The 21,118-nt window shown below is 42.8% G+C and overlaps 3 protein-coding genes across 8 annotated transcripts in view; 2 read left to right on the top strand and 1 right to left on the bottom strand.

Moving 5' to 3' along the window:
- The first annotated feature begins 68 nt into the window (after positions 1-68).
- Positions 69-9,269, top strand: cinp (cyclin dependent kinase 2 interacting protein). 4 transcript variants are annotated; one of them, XM_064953446.1, is made up of 5 exons: positions 69-184; positions 7,600-7,780; positions 7,960-8,092; positions 8,341-8,470; positions 8,687-9,269. In XM_064953446.1, the coding sequence occupies exons 1-5, from the start codon at positions 178-180 to the stop codon at positions 8,887-8,889; spliced, it is 654 nt and encodes a 217-aa protein (XP_064809518.1). In that variant the 5' UTR covers positions 69-177; the 3' UTR covers positions 8,890-9,269. The 4 variants fall into 4 exon arrangements, with proteins under 4 accessions (XP_064809518.1, XP_064809517.1, XP_064809516.1 ...); XM_064953445.1 differs by having other exon boundaries at positions 7,597-7,780; XM_064953444.1 differs by lacking the exon at positions 69-184 and adding an exon at positions 204-371 and having other exon boundaries at positions 8,690-9,269.
- On the bottom strand, positions 9,153-14,236 carry znf839 (zinc finger protein 839). 2 transcript variants are annotated; one of them, XM_064953441.1, is made up of 8 exons: positions 13,142-14,236; positions 12,035-12,955; positions 11,545-11,748; positions 11,253-11,345; positions 10,857-11,003; positions 10,507-10,617; positions 10,268-10,361; positions 9,153-10,151 (listed from the first exon to the last, which is right to left on the bottom strand). In XM_064953441.1, the coding sequence occupies exons 1-8, from the start codon at positions 13,976-13,978 to the stop codon at positions 9,466-9,468; spliced, it is 3,093 nt and encodes a 1,030-aa protein (XP_064809513.1). In that variant the 5' UTR covers positions 13,979-14,236; the 3' UTR covers positions 9,153-9,465. The 2 variants fall into 2 exon arrangements, with proteins under 2 accessions (XP_064809513.1, XP_064809514.1); XM_064953442.1 differs by having other exon boundaries at positions 12,035-12,952.
- Positions 14,237-15,982: 1,746 nt separating this feature from the next.
- Positions 15,983-21,118, top strand: part of LOC135525672 (tectonin beta-propeller repeat-containing protein 2-like) — a 37,045-nt gene continuing 31,909 nt past the window's right edge. Inside the window, exons 1-5 of one of the 2 annotated variants that reach the window (XM_064953434.1) lie at positions 15,983-16,142; positions 16,581-16,824; positions 17,008-17,136; positions 17,727-17,858; positions 18,432-18,589. In XM_064953434.1, coding sequence (XP_064809506.1) covers positions 16,603-16,824; positions 17,008-17,136; positions 17,727-17,858; positions 18,432-18,589 — 641 coding nt within the window. In that variant the 5' untranslated portion in view covers positions 15,983-16,142; positions 16,581-16,602. Of the gene's footprint in view, positions 16,143-16,580; positions 16,825-17,007; positions 17,137-17,726; positions 17,859-18,431; positions 18,590-21,118 lie in introns of those variants that run through there. The other variant, XM_064953435.1, reaches the window with a different exon arrangement.

Here is a 21,118-nt window from a genome sequence, read left to right as displayed (position 1 = left end):
TAATTCAATACTCTGGGGTAGGTGGCGGTAATTTCACTGGCGCTGACAGTCTGTCACAGACCCAGAAGAAGAAATATGCGGAAGTTGACTTTGGAAGAAATGTGTGTTTCAGGAAGCACAAGAGTACTTCAATAAACTAACAACTTGAATAGTATAAGCCATGGATATACAATAACAATGGAAGGTAAAGGCAATAACTCCAGTCTTGTGTTAGCGAATGAGGTGGATGGTGTTAACAAATTCAATGTTGATTGATTGGACCACTGCTGAGCGAGCTAGCTAGCTTAGAACGATGCCCTGAACCGGAGGTAGCCAGCTACTAGGTCTGGGTGATATGGAGAAAATATATCACGGTATTAAAAAAAATTACGGTATGACGCTATTTTATGTTTTTGAATAATACATGTAAAATCAAATTGTATTTGTCACATACACATGGTTAGCAGATGTTAATGCAAGTGAAGCGAAATGCTTGTGCTTCTGGTTCCCGACAGTGCAGTAAAATCTAACAAGTAATCTAACAGTTCCCCAACAACTACCTAATACACTCATCTAAAGGGTGAATGAGTATATGTACATATAAATATATGGATGAGCGATGGCCGAGCGGCATAGGCAAGGTGCAATATATGGTATAAAATACAGTGTATACATATGAGTAATGTTAGATATGTAAACATTATTAAAGTGGCATTGTTTAAAGGGACTCATGATCCATTTGTTAAAGTGGTCAGTGATTGGGTCTCCATGTAGGCAGCAGCCTCTCTGTGTTCGTGATTGCTGTTAAGCAGTCTGATGGCCTTGAGAGCCTGAAGAACAGCTTCTCTCTGTCCCAGCTTTGATGCACCTGTACTGACCTCGCCTTCTGGATGGTAGCGGTGTGAACAGGCAGCAACTCAGGTGGTTGTTGTCCTTGATGATCTTTTTGGCCTTCCTGTGACATCAGGGTGCTGTTGGTGTCTTGGAGGGAAGGTAGTTTGCCCCCGGTGATGCATTGTGCAGACCGCACCACCTTCTGGAGAGCCTCGCGGTTGAGGGCAGAGCAGTTGCTGTACCAGGCTGTGATACAGCCCGACAGGATGCTTTCGATTGTGGATCTATAAAAGTTAGTCAGGATTTTGGGTGACAAGCCAAATTTCATCAGAGGCGCTGTTGCACTTTCTTCACCACACTGTCTGTGTTGGTGGACCATTTCAGTTTGTCATTGATGTGTATGCTGAAGGACCATAAAACTTTCCACTTTCTCCACTGCTGTCACTTCGATGTGGATATGGGGGTGCTCCCTCTGCTGTTTCCTGAAGTCTACAGTCATCTCCTTTGTTTTGTTTACGTTGAGTGAGAAGTTGTTTTCCTGACACCACACACCCTCACCTCCTCCCTGTAGGCTGTCTCGTCGTTGTTGGTAATCAAGCCTACTACTGTTGTATCGTCTGCAAACTCTATGATTGAGTTGGAGGCGTGCATGGCCATGCAGTTGTGAGTGAACAGGCAGTATAGGAGGGGGCTGAGCACGCACCCTTGTGGGGCCCCAGTGTTGAGGGTCAGCAAGGTGGAGATGTTGTTTTCTACTTTCACCACCGGGGACGGCCCGTCAGGAAGTCCCGGACCCAATTGCACAGGGCGGGGTTGAGGCCCAGGTTCTCTAGCTTGATGATGAGCTTGGAGGGTACTATGGTGTTGAATGCTGAGATGTAATCAATGAACAGCATTCTTACATAGGTATTCCTCTTGTCCAGATGGGATTTGTGCAGTGTGATGGCGATTGCATCGTCTTTGGACCTGGTAGTGCGGTATTCAAACTGAAGTGGGTCTAGGGTAGCCAGTAAGGTGGAGGTGATATGATCCTTGACTAGTCTCTCAATGCACTTCATGATGACAGAAGTGGGTGCTACGGGGTGGTCGTCATTTAGTTCAGTTATCTTTGCCTTCTTGGGTACAGGAACAATGGTGGCCATCTTGAAGCATGTGGGGACAGCAGACTGGGATAGGGTGGGATAGGGAGCGATTGAATATGTCCGTAAATACACCAGCCAGCAGGTCTGCACATGCTCTGAGGGCACGGCTAGGGATGACGTCTGGGCCAGCAGCCTAGCGAGGGTTAACACTTTTAAATGTTTTACTCATGTCGGCCACAGAGAAGTTCTTGTTTGTGGTCCGTGACGGTGGCACTGTATTATCCTCAAAGCGGGCAAAGAAGATGTTTAGTTTGTCTGGAAGCGTGACGTCAGTGTCTGTGACATGGCTGGTTTTCTTTTTGTAGACCGGGATTTCCTGTAGACCCTGCCACATGCGTCTCGTGTCTGAGCCGTTGAATTGCGACTCCACTTTGTCCCTGTACCGGCATTTCACTTGTTTGATTGTCTTGCGGAGGGAATAACTGCACGGTTTAAATTCAGCCGTATTCCCCGACCTCTTTCCATGGTTAGATGCGGTGGTTTGCACTTTCAGTTTTGCGCGAATGCCGCCATCCATCCACGGTTTCTGGTTAGGGTAGGTTTTAATAGTCTCATTGGGTACAACATCTCCAATGCACTTCCTTATAAATTCACTCACCGGGTCAGTGTATAGGTCGATGTTATTCTCTGAGGATGGCCTGGAACATATCCCAGTCCGCGTGATCAAAACAATCTTGAAGCATGGATTTCTGATTGGTCAGACCAGCATTGAATGGTTCTAGTCAAGGGTACATCCTTTTTGAGTTTCTGCCTATAAGACGGTAGGAGCAAGATAGCATCGTGGTCGGATTTGCCGAAGGGAGGGCGGGGGAGGGCTTTGTATGCATCGCGGAAGTTTGAGTAGCAGTGGTCAAGTGTTTTACACCCACCCGTAGTGCAATCAATATGCTGATAGAATTTAGGTAGCCTTGTTCTCAAATTTGCTTTGTTCAAATCCCCAGCTACAATAAATGCATCCTCAGGATATATGATTTCCACTTTATATAGAGTCAGTGAAGTTTCTTTAGGGCTGTCTTAGTGTCTGCTTGAGGTGGTATGTACCCAGCTGTGACGATAACTGACAGGAATTCTCTTGGAAGGTAATATGGCCGGCATTTGATTGTGAGGAACTCTAGATCGGGTGAGCAGAAGGACTTGAGTTCCTGTATGTTGTTATGATTACACCGTGAGTCGTTAATCATGAAGCATACACCCCCTCTTCCCAGAGAGGTGTTTATCTCTGTAGGCGTGATGCATGGGGAAGCCCAGTGGCTGAACCGATTCCGACAATGTATCCCGAGAGAGCCATGTTTCTGTGAAACAGAGAATGTTGCAATCTCTGATGTCTCTCTGGAAGGCAACCCTTGCTCTAATTTCGTCTACCTTGTTGTCAAGAGACTGGACATTTGCGAGTAGTATACTTGGAAGCGGTGGGCGATGTGCACGTCTATGGAGCCTGACCAGGCCGCTCCGTCTGCCCCTTCTGCGCCGCCGTTGTCTTGGGTCGGCTCTGGGATTAGATCCATTGTCCTGGGTGGTGGTCCAAACAGAGGATCCGCTTTGCGAAAGTCGTATTCCTGGTCGTAATGTTGGTAAGTTGACATCCGTCTCATATCCAATAGTTCTTCCTGGTTGTATGTAATTAGACTTAAGTTTTTCTGGGCCAACAATGTAAGAAATAATACATAAAAAAATGAAATACTACATAGTACTTGAAGGACTTGCAAGGACTTGAAGCGAGACGACCATCTGTCAGTGCCATCGTGTTAAATTTGCTTAGTAGTACGTAACCCTAGGGTGGCAACACCTATATTCTAAAGGATTCCAATGGGTCGTTCTCCATTTTGATACTTTTATACTGTTCAATTTAGCTTAAATTAAAAATACTTTAAAGCATTTATCAATTTTTGCATTTCCTGCACTCATTTGAGATAATTTCCATACTGCCACATAGGGCTGCACGATATGGGCAAATCATCGAGGCCTTATTTTTAACCAAATGTTACAATTGCGATTTGGCTAGTGATTGAGATTAAAACACTTGTGTGAACAGTTGGAATCATGGAAATATAATGAATATAATATTCTAATTCTATAGTTAGAATATAATAGTTGACACTTTGAATACAGTATTGTTTGACATGACAAGGACTTATAATGCCAGGCAGGAGTTATTGTGACAGGTTAAGAACCAAAGAGTTGTGTTTCCTTGGGGACCCTATAATCGTTGGCTACATTGAAGATTTTCTCTTAGCTACTTCATGCTTTGTATTCCTCTTTGATTTAGAAGATGCTGTTGTACAAACATCATGCTGATTTAGGTCTACACCATCTCTGGTATTATCAGGCTGTAAAGCTAATTATGTGGCCTCTGATTCAGTACATTTATTAGCTAGTGATTAGCATTAGCGTCTAACAAGATTTAGGCCTAACTTGCGAAGAAAAGACAAACAAGCTGTTTGCAGATGTAAGAAAAACAAACTAATATTAATTATATAACGCTAGTGGATTTATATTAAGAAGCAAAGTGCAAACATCATTGTTGTCATCAACATAGTTGCATATGCTGACCATGCAGACTGAATGCAAGTGTCTCGTGGTCGAGGAACAACAAATGTTCTCATTGGGTGGCTGGGAGAGAGAGCGAGTGGAGAGAGATGACTCAAGTAGCGAAGTAAACTATACAAATTGACGTTACACCCGACAGGACAGGTGTGGCATATCAAGAAGCTGATTAAACAGCATGATCATTACACAGGTGCACCTTGTGCTGGGGACAATGAAAGGCCACTCTAAAATCAAATCAAACATTATTTGTCACATGCGCCGAATACAACAAGTGTAGACCTTACCGTGAAATGCTTACTTACAAGCCCTTAACCAACAGTGCAGTTCAAGAAGAACAAAATAAACTAAAGTAAAAAATAATACAAAGGAACACAGTAAAATAACAACAATTTTTATTTGATTTATTCTATTTTATTTCCCCCTTTATTTAGCCAGGTAGGCTAGTTGAGAACAAGTTCTCATTTACAACTGCAACCTGGCCAAGATAAAGCATAGCAGTGTGAACAGACAACAACACAGAGTTACACATGGAGTAAACAATAAACAAGTCAATAACACAGTAGAAAAAAAAGAGTCTATATACATTGTGTGCAAAAGCCATGAGGAGGTAGGTGAATAATTACAATTTTGCAGATTAACACTGGAGGGATAAATGATCAGAAGGTCATGTGCAGGTACAGATACTGGTGTGCAAAAGAGCAGAAAAGTAAATAAATAAAAACAGTATGGGGGATGAGGTAGGTAAATTGGGTGGGCTATTTACCAATGGACTATGTACAGCTGCAGCGATCGGTTAGCTGCTCAGATAGCAGATGTTTAAAGTTGGTGAGGGAGAAAAGTCTTCAACTTCAGTGATTTTTGCAATTCGTTCCAGTCACAGGCAGCAGAGAACTGGAAGGAAAGGCAGCCAAAATAGGTGTTGGCTTTAAGGATGATCAGTGAGATACACCTGCTGGAGCGCGTGCTACGGGTGGGTGTTGCCATTGTGAACAGTGAACTGAGATAAGGAGGAGCTTTACCTAGCATGGACTTGTAGATGACCTGGAGCCAGTGGGTCTGGCGACGAATATGTAGCGAGGGCCAGCCGACTAGGGCATACAGGTCGCAGTGGTGGGTGGTATAAGGTGCTTTAGTAACAAAACGGCTGGCACTGTGATAAACTGCATCCAGTTTGCTGAGTAGAGTATTGGAAGCTATTTTGTAGATGACATCGCCGAAATCGAGGATCGGTAGGATAGTCAGTTTTACTAGGGTAAGTTTGGCGGCGTGAGTGAAGGAGGCTTTGTTGCGAAATAGAAAGCCGACTCTAGATTTGATTTTAGATTGGAGATGTTTGATATGAGTCTGGAAGGAGAGTTTACAGTCTAGCCAGACACCTAGGAACTTATAGATGTCCACATATTCTAGGTCGAAACCATCCAGGGTGGTGATGCTTGTCGGGCATGCGGGTGCAGTTAGCGAACGGTTGAAAAGCATGCATTTGGTTTTACTTGCGTTTAAGAGCAGTTGGAGGCCACGGAAGGAGTGTTGTATGGCATTGAAGCTCGTTTGGAGGTTAGATAGCACAGTTTCCAAGGAAGGGCCAGAAGTATACAGAATGGTGTCGTCTGCATAGATGTATACAGAGAAAAGAGTCGGCCCGAGAATTGAACCCTGTGGCACCCCCATAGAGACTGCCAGAGGACCGGACAACATGCCCTCCGATTTGACACACTGAACTCTGTCTGCAAAGTAGTTGGTGAACCAGGCAAGGCAGTCATCAGAAAAACCGAGGCTACTGAGTCTGCCGATAAGAATATGGTGATTGACAGAGTCGAAAGCCTTGGCCAGGTCGATGAAGACGGCTGCACAGTACTGTCTTTTATCGATGGCGGTTATGATATCGTTTAGTACCTTGAGCGTGGCTGAGGTGTACCCGTGACCGGCTCGGAAACCAGATTGCACAGAGGAGAAGGTACGGTGGGATTCGAGATGGTCAGTGATCTGTTGAGGCTATATACAGAGTGTACCGGTACTGAGTCAATGTACAGGTTAGTTGAGGTAATTTGTTAATGTAGGTAGGGGTAAAGTGAATATGCATAGATAATAAACAGCGACTAGCAGCAGTGTACAAAACAAATGGAGGGGGAGGTAAATGTAAATATGGAGGGGGGAGGTAAATGTAAATAGTCTGGTGGCCATGATTAATTGATTAATTGTTCAGCAGTCTTATGGCTTGGGGGTAGCTGTTAAGGAGCCTTTTGGGCCTGGACCGGTACCGCTTGCCGTGCGGTGGCAGAGAAAACAGTCTATTACTTGGGTGACTGGAGTCTCTGACAATTTTTTTGTGTGCAGTTTTGTCACAAAACACCACAGATAATCTCAAGTTTTGAGGGAGCGTGCAATTGGCATGCAGACTGCAGGAATGTCCACCAGAGCTGTTGCCAGAGAATTGAATATTAATTTCTCTACTCTAAGCTGCCTCCAACGTCGTTTTAGAGTATTTGGCAGTATGTCCAACCGGCCTCACAACTGCAGACCACTTGTAACCACGCCAGTCCAGGACCTTCACATCCGCCTCCTTTACCTGCGGGATCTTCTGAGACCAGCAACTCGGACAGCTGATGAAACTGAGGATTATTTCTGTCTGTAATAAAGCCCTTTTGTGGGGAAAAACTCATTCTGATTGGCTGGGCCTGGGTCCTCCAAGGCCCACCCATGTTTGTGCTCCTGATGTGAAATCTATAGATTAGGACCTTAATACATTTATTTAAATTGAATGATTTCCTTATATCAACTGTAACTCTGTAAATCATTGAAATTGTTGCACGTTGTGTTTATATTTTTGTTAAATATGAAATATATGGCTCTGGCTACATCCTTAGAATCATAATGGTAGTTAGTAAGAATCCTTCTTGTGTCAACTGGTGAATTACTTGCTATGTTTTATTTCATCTTCTATCTATGCAATAAAAATGTATCTAATATACTTATCTACCCATTACCTGGTTGTCAGTAAATTACCTCTTCCCATATCTTTGGCCACACCAAAGACACTAGCAGGCAGGCACACTCTCTTAGGCCACACACAGAAGTGTTACTGTCTTTTCCCCAGTAGGCCTACAAGGATCAGAGACGACCACTCCTGGCAGAAAGTCCCAGTCTGCAGTGACTGGCAGTGCAAGGAAAGTAAAGGACAACGCAGCAGACTGGCACAATCTGATTCTGAAATGGGACCGACTGAATGATGAAGGATCCACCATGGCAAATAAGATAGTCAATTTAGGATTCAACAAAAGGTAAGTCAATCCATGTTCTGCAGTATGTGGTTTCTACCAACGAGGCTGTTGTAAGATTTGTAGTAGGATAATAATACATGTCTAATAATCCATGGACTTATACAGAATTGGTAGGAAAGTCATGCCAATGTGAGAGAGCTCTTAAAGTGCACCCCTCCTTATCCCTTTATTAAAATCAGTTCACAGAAAGAGATGCAAGTCATGATGGCGGGTCAGGACACCTCTGCCAGCTCTAATTCAGAGAATGCATTTGAAAACAGTAGAGAACTAGAAGAGGAGTGTGACAAGTTGCTAAGTGTCGTGGACAAAATGGTGAGTAGATCATTTGTGCCATTATTGAACAGAACCAAAGATTGTGGAAGAATCTGCCAAATCTTGATTGAGGATTGTTCCACTTTCTCTTTTTCTCCCTGGAAACACCAACAATTGTAGCCTGGTTCCAGATCTGTTTGTACTGTCTTGCAAACTCAATAGTCATTGTCACAACACAAAAATATCTGGGACCAGGCTACAATTGTGCTGTCGGTGTCATTACTGACTCTTTTTTTTCTTCCCATTAGACTCGTATTGTATCAAAAATGGAGAAGTTAGTTTCCTCTGAGAAGGGGATCATCGATCTAGAGACATTCCAGTATGGAACAGGAGGAAGACAAACTCCTTTGTTTCAGACCTGGCCTACGTCACAGTTCGGTGAGACCATTAATCAGTTTTAGATGCCCTGCGCTTTGAAAATACACATTGAACTGGTTTCCCAGGCTACACCAAGTTCTAGACTAGAAAACACTTTGGAGATTCTCAATTGCCTTTTTAGTTCTATGGTAGGCTTAATTTGTATCTGGGAAATTGGCCCTCAAGGTGTTTTTAGTATGGACCATTTGTTTTATGAAATGTCTCTTTTCATTGCAGCAGACGTCTCCAACAAGCTCTATGAAGCCTACAAGCAAGAACTGACTCTGAAACGGGCTATTCTTCAGGAGCTAGCTCACACAACTAACCCAGACCTTTCAATGGTGTACCTGTCCTGCTGGCTGTATCAGCCGTACACAGATGACAGGGCAAAGTTACTGTTGGAGGGTCTTCTTTTAGAGACAGGGCATAGGCCAATTTAACCAACTTCAGTTGGAACATTCTATTTTGTTTATAGACTATTATGGCTACTGTACTAACAAGTCCATAAATAAATGACAACTACTGTATGGCCATTACAAAGGAACTCATGCACAGCAATGCTGCTGGTTTCAACTCCATGAAATAATAAAATGATTTAGTTCTCGCATCCTTTATTAGGAAAATGAGTTCAACTGTACAGCATATGAAATGGTTGTACTGCAACAATGAGTCACAAATGAAACATGGAAATGAATAACCACAATTTCTTAACTTTTGATTTTATTTCCCCTCATTTGCATTCATTTTCAATGGTATTAGAAACCTATTTTGGAAAATGTTACACCCAAATATATAAAAAGTAATAAAATAGTGCAACATTTTTTGTACTGCTTTGATATTTATCTACATATAAACATATCACAAACTAAGCACTTGTTAAAGGATGAAAACACCACAACGAAAAGAACGTTTACAAATTTACAAAGAATACCAGGAATACACTTAAAATCCACCAGATGGAAAAGAGAGACGTGTGCTTGGTGTTGAGGTGGCTGGGTGTGGAGGAACAACAATCATCACTGCTGTGTTTTCCCCTCAGCCTCAATACCAAGCAGAGCGTGGACTGCTTCCAGAGGGACTCCTTCAGGGGCGCGGATGTGCATAGTGGTGCCATCAGGCCCGTTGACGATGACTATGCGCTCCGAGGCCAATTCGCCCTCCTGGCCTTCTGCTAGATGCATGGTCAGCCCCTCCGTCTGGATGTAGATCTCCTGGACCTCCTGGCAGCCCTGGGCCTCCTGAACCACCACCTGGCCTTGTCCACTGGAGGTGGAGGCAGCCTGGGTTAGGCCACTCTGCTGGACTGGGGTAGGGTTGGACTGCTGCGGCTGAGTACTCATGGGCTGCTGATCAACTGCGACTGGGTCTGTGGCCAAGGCCTTCTCTAGCTCCTTCATTTGATCCGCTATGTCACTGGTGCTCAGGACCTCGGTAGGTTCTGTACCAGACACACCCTGATCTGTCTCCATGGCCTCCTCTCCTACTGAGTCAACGGTCTCTGTCATGCTGTTGGATAAGTGATCCTGGATCAGTTCCATGGGTGTTATGTTCGTCTCAGGGTTAGATGAGACGACCTGTGGTGTGATGGTAGCAGTCTGAGTGACTTCAGGGCCCACGGGACTCTTGGTGACCACCTCAGTATGTGGCGAAATGTACTTCATGCTTGTTGTTGCGGTGTTCTCGACTTTGGCCTCACTGGATTCTGAGAGGATACAGGGAAAAGAAAGCAGAAGATAATGAAAAGTGATCTACTTTGGACATATAGCAAATATCTATCCACAAATTGTTAGTAGCATCAGGTAAAAAAATACAACATACCTTTTGTGGAAGTCTCAATGCCGTTCTGATGGATCTGAACACCAGCCTGGTTTTCCATTTTAAACCTCTTTGTTGGAGGTAACATTTTAGAATTCTAGGTAGAGAAAGACTCACGTCAATCTAACAATTACTCAAATCTGAGCATCTCATAATTCATTTATGAAAACAATCCATAATAATGCCATAATTCCCTTAGCGTAGAGAAGTGTGCGGTCTAAATTAAATAGTGCTCTCCTTACCTCCATATAGTGGACATTCTTGGTTGCCATGTTGGTGACATTCTGCTGAGTTGGAGTGTTCAGAACTTTGAACTTGTTCACCTCATCGAAGATGCCAAGAGATTTGGCAACCTAAGTGACAGGATGTACAGTATGAAACTTTTACTCTCTACATTTTGATTCCAAGATGGAATAACAATTTAGTGATTTAGCAGATGCTCATATTCAGAGTGACTTACAATTAGTGCATTCATCTTAAGATAGCTGGGTGAGACAACCACATATCACAGTCGTAGGCAAGTACATATTCCCTCAAAGTAGTTATCAGCAAAGTCAGTGCTAGCAGGAAAATATTCTGTATAAATTTTTACCTCTACATTGTGGACCTCCAAGGCCATGTGGACACCCTGAGGGTTACTGATGTAGTCTTGGGCCATTTTCTTCACCTGACTGTGGAGCTTCTCAAACTCCCGGTACACATCCGAAAACTGGGTTTTGGGTTGCCGCCCCTTCTCCACCTTAGGTTAAATGGGATACACTTATTCAGTAAACTAAAAACAGAACGTCTTATTCTTTATTTGACTGTTGCAAAAAATATGATAAACAGATCCACCATTTGTCCAGAGGTAATTAGCTTCCATATCAAGCCTAAAATGTGAACATCCAATTTTCCCACTATATCACCATGCATTCAAACAATGTGCAGCAAAAACCATGTATTACGTAACTTCTTTTTTATTGCACTGTTTTTCAGGTGGTGACCGTACCTTCATCAGGAGGAACTCCCAGACAGTCATGACCTTAGCCAGACGAGGGAGCACAGTCTCCATTAGTTCTTCATTGTCACATTCGTGTGTCACCTAAACAGGGGACAAGTGACGTAGTAAAGTACTAGTATATACACATTCCTATCCTTTGTCATTAGCACCATTGGTAGGTATGATTTTCAGATGTGATACTCACAGCATCGCTATGTGTTGCATTCTCAGAACAAAATGCTTTTGAGCACATTTTTTATGGTAGTAACGTTTTCTAATCCTGACGCTTAATTTGATGTACCTCTTTGAGCCATGCTTTCCTACTCTGGGTCTGCTGCTCCACGCTGGCTGCTCCCCCTCCTATCTTTGGAGGTCGCCCCAGTCTCACCGCTGGGTGTGCTTTGGTAGGTGGTCTGCCTCGTCCTCTGGGCCTCCCTGGTCCCCGAGCCTGGACCACAGCCTGCCTGGTAGAAACTGCTACTCCTTGGGTTGCTGTGGTATCTGCCTGTGGACGTACAACAGAATCAGTAAAACACTATGGATCAGTTTCCCAGACACAGATAAAGCCTAGTCCTGAACTAAAGCTATTTCTAGAGAATTTCCGTTGTGCATGATTTGTATTTTTAGAACAGGACTAGGCTTAGTCTGTGTCCAAGAAACGGTCACTATAACAGACAGACATACCGGTAACCATATTAGCTTTAGGCTAAATTAGCTATGGGTTGTAAACATACCAATGGTCATTTTTTTTTGTCAACATTGGTTGAGATGGTAACTTTCTAGGGTCTTACTTTTTGTTGAGTGGTTGACATTGCAGCAGTTGTTTTCTCTGTGGCCTCACTTTTCTCAGGACCTGATGTATTTTTAACACTGCTTGCATTACTTTCTTCAGTCGGCTTCTTATGTTCGGCCCCAGCGTTTGCGCTTTTATCAGGGCTGTCTGTTTTAGAGGTCCCTTCAGGAAGTGACTTCAGTTCACCGTGGGAGGGGTTCAGCCTGTAGTGTCTGGACAGACCTCCATGGCCTATGTAAGCTTTATCGCACGTTTCACATTGAAAGGCCTTCCGCTTGTGACTGTAAATCATAGATGCTGCTCCCTTTTTACCATCCTCACCATCTTCATCTTCCTCCACACTGATTTCAGAGTAGTCGTCAGAATCTGACTGATGGCTCTCGGCCAAGTCCTCTGTCTTGATGAACTTATAGTCCTTCACCTTGTACTTGGGTGGTCTGGACACCCTCCCGGAACGCGTTTTGATTTTCGGTGCCTTTTTCATTCTGGTTTTGACCCTTTTGACTTTTTCCACTGTGGGGACAGAGACAGACGTGGCAGGTTTAATTGCTGTGACTGTTGTCCCATTGACCGGGGCCTTACCTGAAGGCTGCTGGACAGGGGTCTGAACAGGTATGGGCAGTTTGTGCACAACGGGAACCAGGCTCCCAACCACAGGTGTTGAGCTCTGCAGTAGCAGCTGAATAGGAGGGTCTCCAGGGTTCTGCTGTAGGAAGTACTGTTGCTGTCCAACTATGGGTGTGATGTGGATGATCTGGGGGCTGTTGCTCACACTGCCGTTCGTAGACACTTTGACTTGCTGGCCTTGACTGGCCACAGCCAAGTTCTTCTGTTGAGGGATTGATATGGTAGTCTGTGTAGGTCCTTTCCCCTCCTGCTTTCCAGATGGTATCTGGACTTGGATTCTGATGGTTTCCTGCTGGTAAAATATAAACAATATTAATGTCAGTGGCGGTCATAATTGCCAGACAGATTTCATGCAGCTTTTCATCCTTAAACAGAATTTGACAATTAAGCATACATATCAGTGAAAGTCACAAGTATAATAATTTGGATTACTAACTAAATTATAACATAGAATACATAAACAAATCCCAAACGTTACCTTTTTCTGAACCAGGCGTGTACCATTGTGGGACTGAAGTGCCACTTGTTTCGCAACATTCTTCAGCTTCTGTGATGCATTCTGCATAGTGACCAGTGGCTGTGGGCTTGCTACTGCAATCTCTGAAGCTGCTACAGTCGTGAACAAGCCAGTTGTGGGATCCAGTGTGGTCACAACCTGCTCCGATCCCTTGGGTGTCTGGGCCATGAATTGCTGAGATTTGGTAACTTGCTCTATCACTTGTTGCAGTTCGTTTGGAGCCAGTGCTGTACTGGGAATAGTATACTGTATCTGTGACGAAGTAGTAGGGACTGTTTTGATGCCTTGATTTTGTTCAAACAGATGAGCAGCCTCATTCTCAGTCACTGTGATAAGCTGTTGTTTGGCCAACTGCTCCACTAGCTGTTGCTGCTCCTCTTCAGTCAGACCTGATCCCTCAACAAAACTACCATCTGGTTGCACATAAATGATGGTGGTCCCAGGTGCAAGAGCATTTACAAAGTCAGCACTGACTGTAGAATACTCTGCTCCCGTTGCAATACCTGGGGTCTCAACAATAGAAGTTAATATGTTCTGTTCAGGTTGTTGTTCATGGTCTTCAGTTTGGCTGACAACCTCCTGGGAGTCCTTTGTAACGAATGTCTCCTCTTTTGTGCAGCTTTGCAGGAAATCTGTCAAGCCCTGCTCTTCGGTGATCTCTGGTGCATTTGCTTCAATGCATTTCTCGCCGACTTGCTTCTGGTTAACTTGCAATCCAGAAACACATGGAACTTGAGATACTGTAACATGATCTGCCCCTGTTGTTGTACTTGACATATTGCTCTCGTTGTCGGCCATTTTGATTGTTGTAGCTAGCTAGCTAGATGCTCATGTGCAATTCTGAACCAATCGATAGGTTAGGTAACTTGAATTTCGTTAAATTTTTACAGACCAATACGTTGGTAAAAATATATTTCTACAAAGGTTACTGCAATGGTCCCAATTTTTTTGTTGTTGCAATATTGTGAAACGGTGCAATCATTAAACGCTACAGAAGGAAACAGTTCACGTCGTGAGCTAAGAGACTGCTAGCTGTAGCTATCATATTTTTCTCCAGCGTTGATATGCCGTTTCCGTATCCGTTCTTCGTATTCTATATTATTATAGCGGTCCGCAAACAAATGTTCGAAGTGCATGCCACCGCCTACTGTCCTGGAGTGTGTAGTCAATCACAGTTCACAGACTGAATAAAGAAACCAGTAATTAAGATACATTAAACCCTTTTATATAATACGGTAGTACTAAGAAAATAAAAAACTACCCTACCAACAACCTATTCCCAAAATCCCTTTCAACACCCTGATCCCCATCCAACCTCAATAGCCATACACGTCAATATTTCTCTCTCTTCCACATACGGTACTTAGAACAATACATCAACAAATGCTTCACTGTTTCATAAATTATACACTCTGTACACAAACCATTTGCATGCTTGCCAACCAGATATAATGCCGATTTCAATGTACAAAGTCCTAGACGCAACTGAGCAAACACCACCTCTTTCTTCTTAATCTAACCCTTGAATCTTGGTCCACCAACCGTTCTTTGGAGGGCATATAAATGCCGGCCCTTGGGCTTTGAGTCCCACCTCTTCTGCCACACATCTCTACCCAGTGGAGGACAAATATCAATTATATCTAGTTTTAAAGCCATTTTGGCTACCTGGTCTACTATTTCACTCCCAGGTGGGCTGGGACCCAGCAGAATCTACTACTCCCAGTCTCTTGATTCTCCATAATAACATTAATGCCTCCAATAGTAGGTCACTCCTATTAGATTTTCCGGATGATAAACTGTTCAATACAGACATGGAATCTGACCTTAGTACATTTCTGACTGGTGGAATGTCCTCCACCCACTGGAGCACCTACTATTGCCAAAGGTTCAACAAAATATACTGACAGTTCTGTTAGTTTCGACATATCTCTACATCAAATTCAGGGATGTAACCGCCTGCTCCTGTACAACCCAATGATGTACAGTACCAGTCAAAAGTTTGGACACACCTACTCATCCCATGGTTTTTCTTTATTTTTACTATTTTCTACATTGTAGAATAATAGTGAAGACATCAAAATTATGACATAACACTTATGGAATCATTTAGTAACCAAAAAAGTGTTAAACCAATCCCAATGTATATTATATTTGAGATTCTTCAGTTGCCACCCTTTGCCTTGATGACAGCATTGTACACTCTTGGAATTCTCTCAACCAGCTTCATGAGGTAGTCACCTGGAATGCATTTCAGTTAGCAGGTGTGCCTTGTTAAAAGTTAATTTGTGGTAAAAAAAAACAAGCCCATATTATGGCACGAACAGCTCAAATAAGCAAAGAGAAATTACAGTCCATCATTACTTTAAGACGTGAAGCTCAGTCAATCTGGAAAATGTCATGAACTTTGAAAGTTTCTTCAAGTGCAGTCGCAAAAACCATCAAGCGCAATGATGAAACTAGCTCCCATGAGGACTGCCAAAGGAAAGGAAGACCTAGAATTACCTCTGCTGCAGAGGATAAGTTCATTAGAGTTACCAGCCTCAAGCTCTGGATCCAACAAATATTTGCTTGGTCTATCATATTGAAATTTTAATACACATAGCTGGATGCTGCAGGTCACTCACTGGGATTACTGTATGTGTCCATGAATACAGTGTGCCTGTTTAGGTGCCTGTTTAGTTTGACACACAACAGAGAAAAATAAACTATTGATAACCTGTAAAAAAATGTTTACGATTTGAGAATAAACTTCTCATTTGGCACAGTAGGTGGCAGCAATGCATCATTGTATTCCCGCGATACTAGGAAGTCGTAGGGTTGTTGACAACCATAGCGCTTGACGTTCTCGAATAATAAATCATAGAAGGATGCGATAGCAATATCGCCAGCGCAATATCGCCACGAGTTTAGCGTAACGTATGTGTCATCTATATGATAACAGGATATAGGGACATAATATAATGTAAGTCTGTGTAAACACTTGTGTTTTGTATTTGTAGTTAACGATAGCTAGGCTAGTCAACATTATCTTGTTAACGTTAGCTCATGTCAAAATTGCTGATAAACAGCTCTTGGCCTGGCTGTGCTCATTCTAAGCTCGTTAGCTATCCAATATTTTCGGTTGCAGGCTAATTCAATTTTGACCTGCCCAAGTAATGTCACTAGCTGGTAGTTTCAGTTGATGTGGATTGTTGCTAGCTAGGCTAATCGAGCTAGCGCTAACTGAAGGTGTGAAAACCCTGAGGATAACCACTGCAGCAACTAGCAAGCTAGGTACCAAGCCTGGTCCCACACTATGTACTCTAGCCAAGTATTATATTATTCTATGCTATATATGTCACGTCTATCACCATGTGTTCCACACATGTTTGATAGCCGTGCCTAATTTTCTTGTCAACAGAGCAGAGCATTGCCTGTGCACTATGGCAGCCCAAACTCCTCCACAGAGCGCCCTGAGGGAGTTCTGTCCCCTATACTACTTGCTTAATGCAATACCTGCCAAGGTCCAGAAAGGCTTCCGCTCTGTTGTGGTCTACCTGACTGCTCTGGACACCAACAGCGATTACATTGCTGTGGGGAGCAGTATCGGGATGCTCTACCTGTACTGCAGGCGGGTCAGCCAGATTAATAAATACAGCATAGAGGTGAGTATGCCGCTGTTTTAGGCATTGCTTAGTTGATTTAATTATGTTGCATGCACCTTCACCCCAAAGCAAATTTGGTAACAAACATCCAAATATTAGCGATTTACAAAAAAAAATAAATGTAAGTTAATGTTTTTGCCCCAAGTAAGTAGGTATGTCATTCTAAACATGTTATATTTCCAGGGGAAATCCGAAGCTATCACGGCAGTGAAGCTGCTCAGTTGTTTTGATGACTTGGTGGCAGTGGGCACAGTGTTTGGTCGGGTTGCTGTCTTTCAACTGGTGTCTCAACTTCCAGGCAGGAACAAACAGGTATGCCAACAAACCAATCAATCAACTGAACTGTTGATATGACTAAATATAGTGTTTTTGAGCTGGGTTTTTTTCTATTTTATTCTAGGCTTGGGTAATATACTGTATACCGAGGTGTTTAGAAATACCTACAGTATGATTTAAAAAATCATACAATAGTGGTGGCTCGATGGTAAGATCATGCTTATTGGTTAGAGCAAAGACAATCAATCCTCTTCTGGATCAAGATCCCTGCTTTTAATATATATATTTTTTTGCGTGCAGCAAACTGAGTAGCCTTTTGTGATTGTTGTATAACTTTATGAGCTGGGTTGCAATTAGTTTATGTTCGCTTGCATATAGTTAGCATTTAAGCAAGCATCCGCTATGGGACTTCGCTAGTAATTTGCTAGCTGTATTTATTTATTTTTACATTTAGAAACTATAGTATGTTATGGTACAGGAACAGTATGACGGTATAAACATTCATATACCACCCAACCCTTTTTATTCCCTTCTAAAATGAACAGGCGCAAACAGCACAGATGTAAGTGCTGAGTAAATGTGTCCATTTGTGTAGAAAAACACTGAGGTCCCTCTATTTTCTGTAGCTAAGGCGATTTGATGTGGTTGGTTTTCACAAAAGCACAGTCACTGCCTTGGCCTGGAGTGCTAATGGAATGAAGCTCTTCTCTGGTGATGACAAAGGAAAGGTTGTGTACTCTACCGTGGACCTGGATCAGGTATAGCAGCTTTCATTCTTTCATTTTGGGTCAAGGTCTTTTTTGTGTGAATTTTCAGTAACACTTTAATTAAAGCCTACAGGTATTATGCAGTTATAATAAGCATTTTTTTTTACCCCTTTATACTCCCTTATATCCTCCAATAACAGTTATCTATATATCTATCAATCACACTGTGCTGTTTGTTTATTAACTCAATTCTCTCACATGTGTTGTACCTTTGTATCCTCAGGATGTATGTAAACCCCCTATCCTCAGGGTGTATGTAACCCAGTATCCTCAGGGTCTATGTAACCCAGAATGCTCAGGGTGTATGTAAACCCCCTATCCTCAGGGTGTATGTAACCCAGTATCCTCAGGGTCTATGTAACCCAGAATGCTCAGGGTGTATGTAAACCCCCTATCCTCAGGGTGTATGTAACCCAGTATCCTCAGGGTCTATGTAACCCAGAATGCTCAGGGTGTATGTAAACCCACTATCCTCAGGGTCTATGTAACCCAGAATGCTCAGGGTGTATGTAACCCAGTATTGCGGTTGGAGCTTTGACGTGTGTTGTATGCTCATATCCTTAGGGTGTGTGTAACCCAGTGCTACTGTTTGAGGAGCTCTCAGCCATAGTCCAGCTGGAGTACAGTCAGAAGGTCCTGCTCATCTCCTCTTATCAAAGATCCCTGCTGTTCTACACCCAGGAACAGAACCTGCAGCAGCTGGGCACCAAGCCTAGGAAGAGGTAGCCACTTATTCATTAAAAGTACCACAACTTACACTGAGTATACAAAACATTAAGAACATCTGCTCTTTCCGTGGCATAGACTGACCAGGGGAATCCAGGTGAAAGCTATGATTCCTTATCGATGTCACTTCAATCAGTGTAGATTTTGGGGAGAAGACAGGTTAAAGGATTTTTAAGCCTTGAGACAATTGAGACGTGTATGTGTGCCATTCAGAGGGTGAATGGACAAGACAAGTGTCTTTGAACGGAATATAGTAGGTAGTAGGATAGTAGTAGGTGCCATGCGCACCAGTTTGTGTCAAGAACTGCAACGCTGCTGGGTTTTTCACGCTCAACAGTTCCCCATATGTATCACGAATGGTCCTCCGCCCAAAGGACATCCAGACAACTGGCCTCACAACCGCAGACCACATGTAACCACGCCAGCCCAGAACCTCCACAATCGATTTCTTCTCAAACCAGCCACCCGGACAGCTGATGAAACTGGGTTTGCACAATCAAAGAATTTCTGCACAAATGGTCAGAAACCATCTCAGGGAAGATCATCTGCATGCTCATTCATGCGTATTCACCAGACATGTCACCCATTGAGCATGCTTGCGATGCTCTGGATCGACGTGTACGATGGCAGTGTTCAAGTTCCTCCAATATCCAGCAACTTCGCACTGCCATTGAAGAGAAGTGGGACAACATTCTACAGGCCACAATCAACAGCCTGATCAACTCTATGCAAAGGAGATATGTCATGCTGCATGCGGCAAGTGGTGGTCACTAGGGCTGTTACGGTGACCGTATTACCGCCACACCGGCGGTCACAAGTCATGACGACAGTCAAATTCCACGTAACCTATTACTCACGGTAATTAGGCTTCTCAACTCTGATGCTGCTGATGGTCATTAGCAGTCTCCTGAACTTGCTAACTTCCTTGTATTCAGCACTCTATTGTGCCTATAATCACTCACATTAAATGTAATGCAATGCTAATGTAATCAAAAATCGAATGCAACATTTCTATAGACTATGCAATTGCGTGAGAAAACGGAGTGATGGCCTCTTAAAAAGAGGAGGATCCCATCAGCTTTCTATAGGCTAGGCTAGGTCGAGTATATTTATTTCTTAACTTTATTTCTCAACTATTCATCACATTGCTTCTCTTTACCACAGGAGCATAGCCTACCTGGCTGGCGTGAAAATTAACCACATGAAAAGCGTCCTCCATTCACTATTTAAGTGCATATATGACATATTTTTTGAGACAGGTGCATGATAATGGTCCATTCTAAATCAAAACAAATTTCACACTTATATTATTTAGTATATATAAAGACAAAATTAAATTAAGAATAGTCTGATGGGTGACAATATTAGCCTATCACTTGTGAATGATATAACTTGTGAATAATGCCCAGTTTGTGTGCAGTAAGGCAAGAAACAGAGCATGCCTTTTTTTTGTGCAACTTTTTCAAGTCATAGTCACACACATCAAGTAGCCTAGCTCATAGGCCTATATGTTTGGATAAGGTTTGTATCACAACTGAAGTGGCCAAATAACTACTTAAAATTAAGCACATTAATCCATTTTACAACAGGTGTAGAGCCGAACTGGCATACATACGCAGCGCGTAAGTTTCAAGATTTTCACCATAAAAATTATTTTAAAAAGCATTACATGCATAATCACATTTGCGGTCACTTTTGAGAATGTTTTTTTTCCTGCAAATAGATTGCATTTTGGAACATTTGCCCGTAAGCCTAGTGCCGTGTGCTCATTGCTGCGCTTATAATGTGAAGAAATAGCCTAATAATTTATTAAAGGTTTTAGCAAATCGTTCTGATCTGCTGCGTCAGCCTCATTGCAATTAATTGTTTTTTTGATGATACTAGTCGTTGTATTAATTTGGGATCTATGACATCCCACAACTGTCCCAGACTATGTTTGGAATAATACAAATTGAGAAATCTGAGAAACCCATGTGAGTGAGAGGTGTTTCGGAGCACGCAGACGTGAAAAAAGGAATTGTAATTATTATATTCAGCCCAAGGGCACAACGACCACTAGCCGGAACAGGCATGGATTTTTTGGGGGTGCATTATGGCCACACAAAGGGGATGCCGCTGGGAAATTCTAGGCGTTATCAAGTGCTTGTCAAATTGTGAATCAGACTGATGAAGTGTGTAAAGCTTGCGCAAAATAACAAAGCAGAGCTCATGCCTTTACATGCAACTTTTTTTAAATCATCATTCGTCACCTCATGCAGCCTTAATGTATAAAAAATCCAAACATATAGCCCAACATTTATTTCACAACTAAAGTTACATAAGGAACTCTAAATGACGCATATAGGAGGACCTGTTTCTTTAACCGCTTAACACAGAGTAGCCGTATGTGACCACTCCCTCAAATCGTTTGGAGAAAATATCCTTTCTATTTTATTCAGCTCTGTTCAATTTTATTCTTCATACTATAAAATAATGCCATGGAATACTAAGTAAATCTTTTTTTCTAAATTAACTAGTGTTGCCCG

The sequence above is a fragment of the Oncorhynchus masou genome, chromosome 32 (genome assembly GCF_036934945.1).
Source record: "Oncorhynchus masou masou isolate Uvic2021 chromosome 32, UVic_Omas_1.1, whole genome shotgun sequence".
NCBI lineage: Eukaryota > Metazoa > Chordata > Actinopteri > Salmoniformes > Salmonidae > Oncorhynchus > Oncorhynchus masou.
This window is presented reverse-complemented; position numbering and strand designations above follow the sequence as displayed.